Here is a 16,652-nt window from a genome sequence, read left to right as displayed (position 1 = left end):
ACCCGTGTCTTTGGTCACTTGAGGCTTTGAAACAACAATGGCACCTACAGCTCACTTAAAATGCCACCTCCTATCAGGAAAGAGGCTGTCTCTAGACTCTAAATCTGTTACTTAAATGACTTTCCAATAGTAAAAAAGAAGATGACGAAACAACGGATCAGAGTGAGGCATTCTTCGGAATGTTCTTAACCTTTCCATGCAGCTTTTGTCTGAAATAGGAAATTACAGAGAATAAATATAACCTTCGTCTCAGGTGTTAGGCTAAACCAGCAGTTTCTTGGGCCTGATCTACAGTGTGCAGTTAGGCTGCCCATGGGGTTTTAGGGTGATGGAGCCCCAGCAGCCTCTGCAAATGAGGCCTTGCCAATCCCTGGCAGACAGACCCACAGTGTCCAGCACCAGTCCATGGACTCCCCTTCCTCCTGAGTTTTGTGGGCAGAATCTGAGGGGAATCGCCTGCATTTCTGTTGGTGGATAGCTGTAGTACCTTCCAGGGCACAGCCTGAAACTTTCCAGGCACAGATCAGTTGCCCACAGTTGAGCCAGGGTGACACTCAGGGCTCTGCTCATCCCTAGGTTGAACCCCCACACCCCCATAATGACCAGGAATGTTGAGGCCAGCGATCCTGGAATTCCTTGACATTCAGAGAACTGAGGTTGGTGCTGGGAGCAAGAGGTCCCCCAAACTTTTGGTCAAGAACCTGGAAGCATACAAGCTGTAGGCATCAGCTACGTGGCCCAAGCAGGTGGCCAGAGGCTTGGCCTCACCATAGCTCTTGAGGTGGTAGACAGCGCCCAGTGCTGCCAAGTAGGCCAGGCTGTATGATGCCTCAGTGGAGACCACCACGACAGCCCTGGAGTGTGGCTCGGCCACGGCAGCCCACAGTGCCTCAGACCAGCAGGCATACTTAGGTCTTGACAGGCAGAGGAGACGTTGCTTTGGGCAGAGCCCGCCAGCCCCTCACTTATCCCCACACTGGCAGCCACCGTGGCCCTCAGCTCCCTGCACAAGGGAGGCCCTGGAGACCTATAGAAGGGACTATTTCCCTCATTCCTTCCACTTTTAGTCCTTAGAATTCTTCTATAAGAAAGTTTTGTCCCTTTTCGCCATTTATTCATAACTTAGTCATTGAATATGAATGTGGATTCATGGGTATTTATTTATTTATTCATCCCCCCTCCCCCCAGTTGTCTGCTCTCTGTGTTCTTCTGTGACCGCTTCCATCCTTATCAGCGGCACCTTAGCAGCACCAGGAATCTGTGTTTCTTTTTGTTGCGTCCTCTTGTTGTGTCAGCTCTCCGTGTGTGCGGTGCCATTCTTGGGCAGGCTACATTTATTTTCGCGCTGGGCGGCTCTCCTTACGGGGTGCACTCCTTGCACGTGGGGCTCCCCTATGCAGGGGACACCCCTGTGTGGCACGGCACTCCTTGCGCGCATCAGCACTGCACATGGGCCAGCTCCACACGGGTCAAGGAGGCCCGGGGTTTGAACCACGGACCTCCCATGTGGTAGGCAGATGCCCTATCCATTGGGCCAAGTCCACTTCCCACATGGGTATTTATTTTATCTCATTTGATCCAATACTGTTATTGACTTTGTTGCTCAAATTGTTCCAGTCTTGGCCACTGGGAGCACCTTGGGAATGGCTCCTCTGTCCTTTAAACATACCCCAGGCTTATTTTATTGTTTTTAAGCATATTCTTCATTTCTGGCATTATGAGATGCTCGAAACTCATCTTCATTTTTCCCTGCTCCAGCCCTGGAGCCAGCCATTTCTCCAGAAACCTGGCTCTTTTCATTGGAGGATGGTGTTAGGAACCAAGACCCAGCACCATGTGTGCTTGTGGCTCCTGGGGTGTCACTACTAATCCCTCTCAGCAGACAGAGCTCAGAAATACAGATGTGCCTCCAAACTCACCCACCTACACTTGTCTGTCTGTTTCAGTACCTCATCATAGATAGATATTTTAAAAAACGGGAGTCCATACTTGTGCATCCAACACCACCAGCACCACAGGTTCATCCCACCACCACTTGCTGCCTTGGAATGTCTTTTTCCAACAGGGAGAAACCTGACTCCCACTAGTGACTATTTGTTTGCATTATATTGCATCTATTCAACCCAAGTGTGCATGTGAAGAGGTTTCAAAACCACCAGCCTGTTCTTCTGTGGCAAACATGTTTACTAACCAGGGTCCAGGGTTTATGGCATTGGTTTTGTCTTTCCCTGACAGTATCTAGTGAGAACAATTTTTCCAAAATTCCTGAGGTCAGCTGCCTTGCTCCCAAGCCCCATAGGTCTGTAACACAATTAGAGTCACAGTCCACATTCCATCCTGGGCTCCTGACATCCAGGTGAGGGGTGGTATTTCTTTTTTTTAAATTTACATCAGTCCTGTGGGTCTTGCCAAGTGTACAGAATCATATGTGTTTTACCCCAGGACCATACAGAGTAATGCCATCACCCTAAGTTCCCTTGTGTGCTCCCGTGATAGGCGACGCCTCCCCGTTGCCCCCCTAGAGCTTTGTCCCACTAGGATGTTTTATGAATGGAGTCATACAGAATGTCACCTTCAGGTCTGGCTTGGGTGACTTAGCAAAACGCACTTAGGATCCCTGCAGGCTGTTGTGTGTGTCCACTGTTCTTTTCTTTAGTGCCATATAACAGTCCACTGCACTGACGTACCCCCATTTGTTGGCCGTTGTCTTGAAGGACATCTGGGTTCTTTCCAGGTTTGGGTGATTATGACCCAAGTTGCCATAAACACTCAGACCCAGGTTTCTGTGCAAACATAGGTTTTGAATCTACTTGGAAATGTACCGATGAGTGAGCTTGCCAAGTCATGAAAGTTCATTCAAAAATGAGGGAGGGGAACAGATGTAGCTCAGGTGGTTGAGTACCTGCTTCCCATGTCCAAGGTTCTGGGTTCAATCTCCAGTACTTCCTTAAAAAAAACAGAGGGAGAGTGCACATGTTTTGGCTGCCTGGGTAGTGGTGGGAGGCCCCCCAGGAGGCTAAGTCTGCGCCATGTCCTTGCGCCCCCCACCCCCGAGTGCATCCTGGTTTTGGGCATCTTGGGCACCCATGCTCATGTTTGGCTCTGAGGCTCAGAAGCCCTTCAGGCAAGATCTGGATGTGCCTGTGCTCCTCTCTGGGGACATGCCCTCCACATGTGCATAAAGGCCTGCCTTCAGCCCAGGCCAGGAGGCAGTGGCCCTGGAAGGTGCTGGTCGTGGTCATGGGAGGCAGTGGCCCTGGGAGGCAGTGGCCCTGGAGGGTGGTGACTGTGGGAGCTGTGGTCATGGGAGGTGGTGGCCACGGGAGGCAGTGACCCTGGAGGGCGGTAGCCCTGGAGGATGGTAGCTCTGGGAACCGTGGTCATGGGAGGTGGTGACCCTGGAGAGCAGTGGCCCTGGAGGGTGGTGGCTATGGGAGCCGTGGCCATGGGAGATGGTGGTCGTGGGAACCATGGTCATGGGAAGTGGTGGCCCTGGAGGGCAGTGGCTGTGGGAGCCGTGGCCATGGGGGGGTGGCTGTAGAAGCTGTGGTCATCGGAGGTGTTGTCCCTCTAGAGTGGTGGCTGTGGGAGCCATGGTCATGGGAGGCAGTGGCCCTGGAGGGCAGTGGCTATGGGAGCTGTGGCCAGAGGAGGTGGCAGTCATGGGAGGCGGTGGCCATGGGTGGCAATGGTCGTGGGAGGCAGTGGCCCTGGGTGGAGGTGACCATGGAAGGTCCGTGGGATGCAGTGGCTGGCCAGGCCATGCTGGACACTCCAGACAGGGCGCACCAGGCACTCACTTGGGGGACCTCACAGCCTTTTCTCTTGGTTTGGGAAGCCAGGGCCGTGACCTGAAGCTGCACCTGTGGGACCTGGCAGAGGGGAGGAATGCCGTGGTGGATACCGTGGCCCTTGAGAGCGTGGGCTTCTGCAAGAGCTCCATCCTGGCCGGGGGGCAGCCGCACTGGATGCTCGCTGTGCCTGGAAAAGGCAACGACGAGGTGAGGCCGGTCCCACCCGTGGGTCCTCATCCAAGGACCCAGCACCATTTCCCCTAACGAGGCATGCTCAGCGTGAACACCTCCCCCGAGGGGCACTGTGGAACTGGGGAGTGGGTGCAGGTCACGGGTCTCAACCGCCCAAGCCTTCCTGGCAGCCTTGGGCCCTCCCACACCTAGCTAGACCACGTCCTGTCACCTGCAAAGTGCCCGAAGCTTCAGCCTTCCTGCTAGGGGCCACAAGGAGGAGGCAGGGGGCCGGCTGTGGGAGGGAGCAGAGCGGCAGGGGAGACGGGCCCTGGCTGAGCAGGCCGGGCCTCTGAGCAAGGAAGAAGAGTGTGGTGTTTCAGGGAGTAGAACCAGGCGTAGCCGGCAGGGCCCGCGTGGGAGTCTGGGAGCGGCCGGGGAGGCCAGGGTATAGAGGCTGGTGCTGGGAGGCAGTCACAGGGCAGAAAGAAGCGGAGAGCTACAGAGCGTCCAGACAAGGGGGCTCAGGGCGGTGGGAGGGCAGGGAGCCCGAGCCAGCCAGGGGCTAGGTGGGACGTAGGAGAAGGAACACGGGAGGGTGATGAGACAGCTGTGGTCAGTGTGCGAGCTGATCGACTTGCTGGGGACAGGCTGAGCACAGGGTGGGGGGAGGGTTGCCCTGCTCTGAGCAGGGGTCTGGGTGGGGGATTGGAGAGGACATGTGTGTGTCGCGGGTGGGCAGTGGCCTCGCCTCTGGTCGCCCTGAGGGACCCACATTCTCCTTGTGCCTGCCGAAGATCTGTGGGGACCCGGCCCGCATCCTGGCAGCTCCATGGGGCCTCACCGGCAGGCAGCGCTGGGCGGGTGGCTCCTGCCGGGCGCTGACGGACACAAGGCACCCTGGGCACGTGTTTCCACGTCTGCCTGGCTCCTTGCCCAAGAAGAGTCATTCTGCCTTAAAGCTGATTCCGTTCATAAATAACGAGATCCGAACAGGCATTTATTTGTTCATGATTGCATTTAAATCACCAATTAGGAGCTACATAGGCTTTTCTTGCCAGCTTGCCAAGAACCTGTTATAAAAGTTTTATTAATGTGAAAAGAAAAGGGCATGCTTCCTCCCGGGCGGCTCGAGCCTGCCGGAACACCATCGGTCACAGGCTTCACAGGCCCGGGGCGGCCTCCCTGCTCTCAGCCTTTCCTTTGGAGGCCTGGGGGCTGCCACGCCCTCCACACCACACGCTGCCACGGCCACAGGCCACAGGAGACACCACAGCCCTCCTGGGGCCCCCTGTGCAGGCGGCCGCCCAGGTCAGCTGGCTACTTCTCTCCCGTCCAGACAGCCACACTCATGTCCCCCCCTCACCTGCTCCCTGACCCCACAGGGCTGGAGGCCACAGCCGCCTTTTTCCTCCCCCGTGGGAGGGTGACGGTTTTCCACGTTCCCGCCTGGAATCTGCCTGGACGGGCCCTGGAAGCACATCGCTGTCCTGTGCCAAGACGGTGCCCCATGAGAACGTACTCCCGCCCAATCCTGGCCATCTGGGTGGCCACCTTTGCCCAAACCCAACATTTTTCCTGCTGGAAATGGAAAGCTGAGCCGACTGCCAGATGGAAAGTGTTGCGTGGCTGTAGAAGCTCTCTACACCCTCTGCTGGGCCGAGCTCCTCCATCCTTTACAAGGACGCTCAACTGGGGCCCAGCAGCAGAGATGGCCCTGGCGGATGGGGTGGGCCCCTATCTCTCTGAGCCAGGGCGTGTTTCCAGTGCCAGCATGCTCTCTCCCGCAATACCCAGCTTGAACCTCCGAGCTGCCCGGGCCACGTCGCACCTCCCATGGCCAGAAAGCCAGCTCACAGACCACTTGCCCCCACACTTCTGCTTTCTCGGCGCAGCACCCACATGTATGAGAGCTCAGGGACTCCTGTGGGTGAGGCAACCCCCTGCGAGCCCCACCTGGCCAGTCACCCCCTGGACGTCAGTCTGTCCCCACCACGTGACACTCTGACAATGGAGAAGCATGTCAAGTAGGACTCACAGGCTCCATCCCAGCGGTGGCCCACCTTCTTCCTGCTCATTCCCACAGAAGCATAGACACGTGATGGACAGACACACAGTTCTTTTTTAAAATACAGAAGGTAGAGGAAACACCATGTTGGCCTTCAACTTGCATTTCACTTCTGTGGGTTCACCACATCGGGTGGTGGCATCCTGTGACTGCAGTGTTCATTCCTCTACTTCTCCATCTGTGGCCCCCAGTCCCCGTCTGCTGCCTCCAGCTATGAGAGTCACTCCAAGGCGCCAGCCCTCTTTTCCTGATTCAAGTGTCATCAGGATTGACAACCCTGTCCACAGGCTGTTCAGCAAGTGTCCCTTTTTCATGCACATTGTCAGTGGCTCGACTCTAAAACCATCAACCCCATTCTAAAACCATCAGCCCTGTAACAACACTGGGTAGTTCAGCTGACTGAGCAAATGTTACCCCTGCCCAAAACACCAGTGTGATAACCCACAGAGACAGGTTCCAAGATTCACGTCTAACTTCCCCTGATTTTTTCTGCGGCTTCCAGGCCGTACCTCCAGTACCCTTGCCTCTTGGTTTTGATTCAGCCTCTTTTTGAGTTGCCTTTCCTTTTCCTGGAGCTCCTCCTGGAGCAGTTTTTTCCATAAGGAATCCTTGTGCGTCCAAAAATACTTGGACTCTGCCCATATGCTTGCCTTTTTTTGGCTAGCTCTAAAATTTGGGCTTTATGGTTCTTTTCCTCCAGAGCTTGAAGGCTCATTAACATTTAGCATCTAATATTCTGGGTTCAGAAGCAGAGGCAGTAAAGGGGAGAGACTGAATTGAAGAAAAAGAACCAGACAGGCATTCAGAACTGGAGCCTCCAAAATCCTACCTCCTCTCCAGAAGCTTCTGGAGTCTCTATGTGCTGTTCTAAAGCTGCCAGAGGGGGAGGGGAGCGCAACCCAAAGTCCTCCCCACTGGTTCACTGGTTTCTCATAATTCCATTTCAGGCTCTATCCAATCTGATGCTCAGTCCACCATCATCTTTTTTTTTTCCTCCATTTAAAAAAAATTTTTTAATGTTGTTAATATTAGATTCAAAAAATATAAGAGGTTCCCATATACTCCCTGCCCCCCCACCCCACACCTCCCACTTCAACAACCTCTTTCATCATTGTGGCACATTCATTGCATTTGGTGAATACATCTTGGGGCACTGTTGTACTGCATGGATTATAATTTATATTGTAGTTCACAATCTCACCAAGTCCATTCAGTGGGTTATGGGAGTATATATAATGTCCAGCAGTATCATTTAGGACAACTCCAAGTCCCAAAAATGCCCCCAGAGCACATCTCTTCTTCCCTCTCCTTGCCCTCAGTAACTACCGTGGCCACTTTCTCCTCATCAATGGTACAGTTTCTTCCATTACTAGTCACAATAGTTCCATAGTAGAATATCAGTAAGAGTCCCCTCTAATCCATATTTTATTCCACCATCAGCTTTTGTATTTTCCAACCATGTTTCTAATTTCCAGGAATGTTTTTGGTTTTCCAATTGTCTCCTTTTCTGTAGCAGCCCCTACTTACTTTACGGATATAATACTCTGTCATTATTTATTTATGTTCCCTTGGCCTCTGTCCACTCCTGGTCAGCGAGAGCCAGGCTGGTAGCTTGGACGGCCAGGGCAGGGCAGGAAATGGGTGGATGGGGGGACTTCAGGTTTAACAGGGGGATGGCCGAGTGCAGACCAGGGCAAGACCATCCCTTCTGTGGTGGGCGGACCCAGAGCAAGGAGCCCTGCCCCTGAGGCTGAGATGCAAGACGGGCGACCCTACCCAGAGAGCTTCAACGAGCTACTGCAGCACGCCTGGTGTAGAGAGGAGAGGCCCAGGCTGCGGCCGCGCATGCTCTGCTCCGCCAGCACGTGCCCCCTGCCCACTGGCATGCAGGGCTGCTCTGAGATCAGACTCTTCTGACACTGGGTTTCCAGCTTGGCCAAGGCCTGCTCTCCTGGTGGGTTCGTGAGGACAACATGGCTTGTCCTGCAGCCCTGTACTCACCACCCACCCCGCAAGCCCCATGGTGACCTGACTGGGCGGCAGTGCTCTGCATTAGGGTGCTGGGTGGAGCTGCCACGTCAGCTTCTCAGGGCCACTCTGCTCAGCCTCTCCCAGGCAGCAGGGCTGAGCGGAAGGAGCCAGGGAACCTGGGAGTGCATTCTGCCTGCCGATACTCCCCACGCCTCGGGGCCTCCGACCCCAGCGTGCCACAACCCCATGGGGCCGAGAAGTGGCATGTGTCCCTGCGGGGCCTGCTGTCGGTGCTGGCAGCATGCTGTCACAGAGCCACTGGGCCAAGCCTAGCAGGAAGAAACTGCCTCTGCCAGCCAGGCCCCCCAGTTCACAGAGCGCCACACCTCCCAGGAAGCCGCTGGGAAGCAGACACAGGCAAAGCGGGGATCCCTTCAGCAAGCCCCGTGCCGAAGAATGGGCACATGGGGGCCTGCCTGAGGAGACACCTTGTCCCCACTTAGTGAGGACACAGGGGTCGGGTGTGGCACTCTCAGCCTGCTCCACACATCCTTGGCATCACCTGAAGGTGGTGCTGGGCAGAGCCTGGCTGCTGTGCGTTGCAGAGAGCCAGGAGGCTCAAGCAGACATGCCACCAAGTGGGCATTGCGCATGGCTGGCGAGGCAGGGTGGCAGCGGGACGTGCTCCACGCGGGAACCACGAACGCAGCCGTGGTCCGCGAGTGTCAAGGCATGAGGGAGCAGGAACAGGCTGTGTCCCAAATAGAGGGCACCCCAGGGGCACGCGGAACAGGCACCTCAAGCTTCACGGTACAGCCGCAGGTGTTGGTCGCCCGTGCACGCACGATTTGGTGCCCCTGCTACAGGTCACACTCAGGCACCTTGTAAGATGTTCTCAGACAAGGGATCCTGCAGAGGCAGACGTCACTGGGGAGTGAGCCAGGCCTTCCCGCCCGGCAAAGCCAGCAGACTCGGGGAGGCAAGAGCGCCAGGCAGCATGCCGGCCCCCCAGGGACCCGGCGCGCACATTAGGCCTCCTCAGAAGTCTTGGCTTCCGGGCTCCTCTGGGGCGCAGACGGAAACCCGCCTGGGCCCTGGCCGATCGCCGGCAAAGCCTCTTGTTTGTGTGGCACAGCTTCGTCCTGGCGTCGGCCCAAAGCACCTTGTTTTCTTCCTGCCAGGTCCAGATCCTGGAGATGCCGTCCAAGACGCCAGTGTGCACCCTGAGGCCGGAGGCCGGCGCCAGGCTGGGCATGCCCATGTGCCTGCAGCTGTGGCAGGTAGGCTGGGCGAGCGCCGACCCGCCTCGCGGGCCCTGCCCACGGGGCCTGAGTCACACGTCCAGGGGCTGGCTGAGCATCGGACCCGCCAGGCGGCCAGGCACCCCTTCCAGAAGTGCCTGCCTGCCCCGCTGCAAGCACGGCCGCTCCCGCAGACCACTCCAGAAAGGCCCAGCTCCAGGCTGGCCATCCCGGGCTCCTGTCAGTGACAGTGTGAAGGGGACAGCATTGTCCTCCCGGCGGCTCTGCAGAGAGCACAGGGCGGGCAGTGCTGACTCGCCCCTGCCAGCCTGCATAGCCTCGGCTTTGCTGGGGGATTAATTTTGGTTACTTCTTTCCTCCCAGACGCCGGAGTGAGGTTAATGTGCCGCCTCGCCCAGCGGCCACACTTGGGAGTTCTGAGCAGCACTTCTTTCTTTCTCGACTGCTCTTTCTGATTAAAGCGGGTCAGGAGGCATTTTCTGGGGCCAGTAGTGAAAGCCAGAAACCTGTGGTGGGATTGTGGTGATGGGGCTTGGACTCCAGGGCTGAGTCGGGGCCCAGGAGGGGTCTCCCCAGGCCCCTGGCTACAGCCTCCCTGCCCTCGTCAAGGGCACCCTTCCTAGAGGTCAGCCCAGGCTCCCGAAGCACCTTCCATTCCCCCCCAGTGACTTTGTTCAGGCCAGCAAAGCAAACAGTTGGGTCCGTTCACTTAGAAAGCATTCCAGGGAAGTTCAGCCACGAGAACCTTCCCAGGACAGAGAGCCACAGCGAGCCGGTTGCCAGCCAGAGCCAGGGGGAGTGCATCTGCTGACAGAGCTGTCCCACCCCAGCCATGGCCTGGTTTTCCAACCCCGTCCCCTTCACCAGAGAGCTGCCTCAGGCCTTGCAGACATGGGGTGCTTCCGCCGGGACTCCTGGGCAGCTTGGCGGGGTCCACATGGCCGACGAGGTCCCCCAGCTGAGTGGACGCCCAGAGGCCTGTCCCAGCTGTGTTGTCCCCGTGTGGCCAGAAAGACCCTACCCCAACTTACCGTGGGTCTCCCCTGCTGCTTCTCAGCTGAGAACGTCAGAAGTGGGGTTGCAGAGAAGCCCCCAGGGTTACCTGAGGATGCAGGGGCCAAAGCAGGGTGGGGGTTCCCAAGACAGACTCCCCTGAAGTGACGACGTTCCCGGCGCAGTCAGCTTGCCACCAGGCTCAGGGACTACAGAGACCTGGCTGCTGGCGGATGTGCCGGGATGGAGCTGCGAGAGCCTGGGGTGGGGAAGCCCCCGGGGGCCCAGGCCATGGGTCGCTGCCTGCGCCCACTCACCCGGGTCCTCACTCGTGCTCCGCTCCCCAAAAGGTGCCACTCCTTGCGCAATCACGCAAAAATTCCAGCAGAAAAGTGTGTAGAAACAGGATGTACAAACTTGTTAAGATAATTAATACAGCTGACAGAAGGACAAATCGCACTATCATTAGTTGACGCTGATCCAGTGCAGAGAGTTGGTTCCAGGAAGACTAGGGTCAATTTTCTGCACACGCTGGAAGGTACAGTTTACATTTATCTGAATGGCCAAGTGACCAGGGGTATTTCTTTTTCTGGAACACTGAGGTGTATAGATATATAATATGGCTTTTTCATTTATTGTTTTATATCAATGTTACAAGTTAGTTAAAGCAATAACTACAGTAACAATTCTGCTGTAGTCAGCGGTTACACTCGCACCTTTTTATAAAATGATTTTGTTTTGAATGCTGTCCTTTTTTTTTAAAGATTTATTTTATTTCTTTATTTCCCCCACCCTGTCGTTATTTTGCATTTGCTGTCTGTTGTGTACTAGTCTTCTTTTTAGGAGGCACCAGAAACAGATTCTGGGACATTCCATGTGGGAGGGAGGCACCTAATCACTTGAGCCACTTCCACTCCCTGCTTTGTTGTGTCTTGTTGTATCATCTTGTTGCGTCAGCTCGCTGTTTTGCTCATCTTCTTGGGAACTGAATCCAGAACTTCCCACGTGGTAGGCAGGAGCTCAGTCGCTTGAGCCACTTCCACTTCCCCCTACCTTATTTTTTATTCCTCTCTCAATCTTGAGGGATTTGGGATGATGTCCACTCTGAGGCTTCAGGCTGAAAAGAGATGTGGATATTATGGGACAGAGGAATGCACTTGTTTTGCTGGTAGCTGAAGACACTCCTTGCTTTGCGGCTGGGCTGGTCCTTCATCATGGTTTTGTTAGCGGTCCAGGGCAGGCCCGAAGCCCTAGAGAGGAGGGCCTGGCCGCATATCTGCTAGGTTTCAGGACTCCACCGGCATAGGAACCACTGAGGTATGTTTTTATTTTCTTCTTAAAGCAGCCAGGTCAGGTTGCTGGGATAACTAAGGCAAGGCCTCATAGCAGAGGCCACACCCAACTCCAGGGGCGTGGCTCCCAGTGCCTGGGAGCCCCCACATAGCTGTGACATGTAACTGGGGCCCGCCGCTCGCAGTTTCCAGTCTCCACAGGGCTTTCGGTCACTCGGGGCCTGCAAACCGAGGGCCGAGGGAATGCAGAAACGAGCTCCTCTCGGCGCCGGCCTGGGTGAGGGCAGGCTGGTCGGGGAGCCAAAGGAGAGGAGAGCGAGGGGACCTCAGGTCATCGCCCCAGAAGGTGGGACTGGCGCCAAGGACGTGGACACCAAAGCCACCCCCCTTCACCGGCCACGAGAGCGCAGTCCTGTCCGGGGGCAGCAGCACTCAGAGCCTGCTCTCCGGGAGAGGACTGGAGGGGGCCGGGCGAGCCAGGGGCCCCGCGGAGGTGGCTGGGACAGGAGGGCTGGAGGCCGCCCCCTGGCCCTGGGACAGGAGGGCTGGCAAATTTGCCCCGATTTAGGGCCTCTCAGAACCCAGAGGCTGCCGGCAGGGCACGGGGGTGGGTGACAGAGAAGGGCGAGAACCACCCTGTGCCCTACGGGGATCCCGGACCGACAGGCCCGGGACAGGCTGGGGAGGGAGGCCCGGCGCAGCAGTGGCCCCTGAAGAGTGGGCCAGAGTGGCCCTTGGCCTGAGCTTCTTGGGCAGCTTCCTGCAGTGGGACCAAACAGGCGGCTGCAAAGGCGTCTGATCGCAGGGGCTGCCCGTGTTCCTGGGTGGGTGCTCCAGGGTCTTCCCTCCTGGCCCTGACGTTGGCCAAGATGCAGATGTGGCTTTTGGGGGGGAGAGTGGCCCGTGCACCCCAGATTCCCCAAGCCCATGTACTCACCAGTGACCATGGAGGCCGAGGGCAGGCCCGGTGGCCGGGAAGAATGATCCAGAATAATTCCTGGGGTTAGGGGGAGGTGCTCAGAGAGCTCTGTGGTTCCAGAGACACCCGGCACAGGCAACTCAGTGGGTAAGGCAGAGGCGGGCAGAGAGCAGAGGCGTCGGCGTCACGGCCGTCTGTCTGGGAGGTGACCCGGGGGGCACTTCCGGCCGCGGCCAACCCCCCGAGGACAGCATGGTGCCGCACTGGCCACTGTGCCAGGGCTGGGCCCGCCCCCTTGGGGCGGGAGCGACGCCGGCTCTCCTCAGGTTGACGCGCGTCCAGCAACGCTCTCCTGGAGGCGTTTGCAAGGGCCGAGATGAATGAGTTGTCTGCCCAGGGCGTGAGGCCCCTGACCCCTGCCCTCATCCATCACCGGGGCTTGGGGCTGGCCGGGGCGCGGCTCACACCACTCAGGCCGTGGCAGTGGACCCAGGGGGCGGGGAGAGGGAATGGGGGGGCTCCGGTAGCGACATTGACGAAGCACAGAGATTCTGCTTGTCATCTCAGAGACGGGGCCCGTGGCTCTCTCGGCCGGCCGTTCTAGACAGGTGATGGGCCCAGCCACAAGAGGCCACAGGTCGCAGGGCTTCGGGGAAAGGGACAAGACACGTCCACAACCCCAGAAACCGGGGCGAGGTGTCGCGTGACCCCTGCTGCCACCAGCCGCAAAGGGGGCACACATGAGGTGCCCCTGGGCCCTTACCCCCTCCAGCCCCTCATTCCTCTTGGGTGCCCCCCAACTCCGGGTCAATGGGTGGCTGCAGAAAGTTGGGGACACAGAGATCCTGAACTTACCTGGCCAGATCGAGAGCACAGAGAGCGGCCCCCAGACCGGGCCCTCCCCATCCCCCCACATCCTGGGGCCCATGGGTGAGACCACCAAGCCGGGGGACTCCCTGACCCCCACGGCAACGCTGACCGCCCTGTTGTCCCCGCAGGCCGACGCCCGCCCACTCCTCCTGGCCGGCTACGAGGATGGCTCCGTGACCCTGTGGAGCGTCCCCGAGAGGAAGGCGCTCAGCCGCGCCCCCTGCCACCCGGAGCCCATCCTGGGCCTTGACTTTGACTCCCCCAGGACCAGAGGCGTCTCGGGCTCCGCGGACAAGGCACTGGCCGTCTGGAGCTTGGATGAGCAGCAGGCGCTGAAGGTCAGTGCGCCAGACCCCGGGCCTCATTTATTCTGCTTTGCACTAACAGTCTGATAGGCTGAAAAAATATTTAGTCATGGAGAGGAGCCGTCGCAGACCCCGGACCAATTAATCACGGCGAGGCGGGGCCGGCGTGCTGGCCGGCGGCCGGCAGGAGGAAGCGGCCCGGGCGCGGCGAGCCGCTGCCCGGCTTGGGTTTCCTCAGCGCCAGGTTCCCGGCAGTCACGTCCTGTCCATCCAGAGACAAGGCAGACCGACTCCAGGAATCCTTGGCCCCACGGCGAAAACTCAGAGGAATTGGGCAAATAAGGAACTGATTACTCAGCCGAGAAGCCAATGTGGAACAGGTCCACAGAGTCACGGCCCCAGGTGGCGGTCCGTCACCGCCGAGGAAGGCCGTCTCTTAACGAGCGACGGGTGAGGCCCCGGGCAGAGCGGCGGCAGTGTTGGCAGCTGTGTGCCTCCTGGGACATCCTGGGGCCATGCCGGCCACAGGGGGCACTGGCTGGGGCTTGGCTCCAAGTGGAGACACGCAGGATGGAAGTGGGGTGGAAAGCCCCGGAGGCAGATCCTGGCAGTGGGAGGTACCATCCCCAGGGTGAGGCGCCGGGAGCGTCCAGGGCTCCACGGGATAGCGGGGTAGGTGCTGCCTCCTCAGGGTGGGTGAGGAGCCCTGTTAGCCAGGGGGCCTTGGGGCGGAACAGCCAGGGCTGTGCGAGGAAGCTCCTTTGAAAAGCTGCTTTTGAACCCAGGTTTGGGAGCAGATCGGGACCCTGTTTCTCTTCAGGGGATGGGACTCAGTCCTCTCAGGGGAACAGGACCCCAGCCTGACTGGGAGGTGGGGCCCTGGGGGAGCTGTGAGTCCCTCGAGGTAACTGCAAAAGCAGAAGTGCCCCGAGCCCGCTCGGAGCTCTCATTCCCTCCTGACCTGGGCACTCCACCTGGTGTCTCGGTCCCCGGGGCACCCCCTCCCCTGCAGGACCACAGTGGCCCAGGCTTCCCCCATACAACTGGGGTGAGCCCTTTCCCACTGCCCTGGCAAGCCGCCCTCGCCTCCCACTCGCCCAGCTGGGTGCGGAGCCAGCAGACGGGCCGACCTTGGCGAGCAGAGCCAGCCACAGAGTGGGCAACAGTCAGAGTCCCTGAAGCACGTGGGCAGGTGGAAGCCCCAGGTGGAAACGGGGACCCACTCGGAAGAAGCAGGAATGCCAGGAGGGCCCAGCGGTGCCAGCAGGCCCTGGGGTAGAGTAGGGAGCGGGGAGAGCGTCGTTGCGAGGCCGTCGGGCAGGAGGCACAGCAGGGTCGTGTAAGGAGTCCGGGGCTGAGAAAGACCGGGGCCATGGGGGGGGACACAGACTGAAGCGTGGCCTGGAGACCTGAGGAGGAGGAGATGGGGCCTCAGATGCTTCGTGGTATCAAGTAGGCGAGCCCCAGGCATTTAGAGGGTCACCGAGCATCCTCATGAGGGCCATTCGTCAAGAGCGGAGGGCGAACCGAGGCAGGCGGCCGCACAGAGAGAGCCACAAGGCCACAGCCACTGCCCTGGGCCGCACTGGCCTGTGTCTGACTGGGGTGTCCAAGCAGGCAGCCCAGGAAGGGGAAGGTGCCAGGCCAGATGGGAGCACTGGGCTGTGGGGGAACAGAGGGCCCGGCTGGAGCCGAGCCAGGGCGGCACCTTTGGGAGCCAGGCAGGTTAGATCCCAGGGGCGTGAGCCCTGCGTGCGTACACGGGACAAACCAGCCTGCTCCCATCGTCCCAGTGCCGCCAGCAGAGACCCGGGGGTGGGAGGCCTGTGCTGGGAGGGCATTGCTTCTCGAGCTCCACAGGATCCAGGGCCGAGGGAGGGGGCCGCTGTGTTGAGAATCGTGAGCCTGGCCGGTGGTGGACTGTGAGAGTCACGATGCCAGCACACGTAGAAACTGGAGGCTGAGCCCTGAAGGTGCTGAGCCTGGCGGAAGGGCAGGAGGGTCCCAGCACCTCAACCCCCTCCTCATGAGTCCCACGGTGACCAGGTCGCCCCACCCCCACCCAGCGTGGGGGTCCCATGCTCCCCCGCCGTGGCTGTGCAGCTCCCCTGAGCCCCCCTCCCTGGGGCTGCCCCTTCCCCCTCCCCCAGCTCTGCCCTGGTCACTCCTGGCTCGTTTGGGAAACAGCTGCTGGAGCTGAAGACTTAAATTTATGGGGGGCGCGTTCGAGCCCAGGGCCCGGAGGTTTACGGTATTAATGAATTTGAAAGTTAAAACAGGAGGGGAGCCAGAAATTGCCGAACACAAGTGGCTGGCGTGATGTGCGGCCGCTCAGCAAGGGGCCCCTGCTCTCTGCAGTCCACATCAAAGCGGGGGGCCCGGGGGGCCTCCCCAACAGAGCGGGCCCTTCCACGAGGCCTGTGAGGGCAGGAAGGGAGGCCCACAGGAGAGGCCAGGCTGGCGCAGCCCACCCCACCCGGCCTCACGCCCAGCACCCACCCCGAGGCCCCGGTGGTGGTCAGGCTGGGTGGGAAGTGTCTGCAGCCGTGCCTTAACAAGAGTCCGAGAGCGTTCCTGCCACCAGGACCAGGCGGGCGGCCACATACCCTTGTCGGGCCACGCAGGCCACGCAGACGGGCCTCACCCCACGTCCTATCCTGCAGTCGGACGAGCCTCGATCAATCTCTCCCTGGCGTGTCCCGGAGCAAAGGTACAGCTGGCTCGGAGGGGGATAATCAGAGCCAGATGGCGCCCTGCGCCGCGCATTCCTAACACCTGAGCTCATGCGTGCGGAGCTCTCAGTGGCCAGAGATGCTTCCAGAGGGACCTGCCTCCAGGATGGAGTGTGGCCGAAGCACGGGGGCCAGGGACTGCCCTCAGTGTCCAGTCGGGACAGACGGCCCCTGGACGGACAGCGACCGCAGGGCCCGGCCGGGTGGCAGCGTTCTGGAGCCGGCATCTCGGCGTGCCGCCTCAGGCCCAGGTGGCAGGCAGACCTGCTCCCTTC

At 59.1% G+C, this 16,652-nt stretch overlaps 1 protein-coding gene across 5 annotated transcripts in view; it reads left to right on the top strand.

Annotated features, from left to right (window-relative positions):
• The window catches only part of GNB1L (G protein subunit beta 1 like), a 73,831-nt gene that overhangs the window by 46,131 nt on the left and 11,048 nt on the right, over positions 1-16,652 (top strand). For all 5 annotated transcript variants that reach the window (XM_058281829.1, XM_058281832.2, XM_058281830.2 and 2 more), the window contains 3 exons: positions 3,839-4,001; positions 9,186-9,284; positions 13,469-13,678. In XM_058281829.1, coding sequence (XP_058137812.1) covers positions 3,839-4,001; positions 9,186-9,284; positions 13,469-13,678 — 472 coding nt within the window. The remainder of the gene's footprint in view (positions 1-3,838; positions 4,002-9,185; positions 9,285-13,468; positions 13,679-16,652) is intronic.

Source organism: Dasypus novemcinctus, chromosome 19 (genome assembly GCF_030445035.2).
Source record: "Dasypus novemcinctus isolate mDasNov1 chromosome 19, mDasNov1.1.hap2, whole genome shotgun sequence".
In the NCBI taxonomy this organism is placed as follows: Eukaryota; Metazoa; Chordata; class Mammalia; order Cingulata; family Dasypodidae; genus Dasypus; species Dasypus novemcinctus.
Note: the sequence above shows the minus strand (reverse complement) of the source record. Positions and strands in the feature narration are given on the sequence as shown.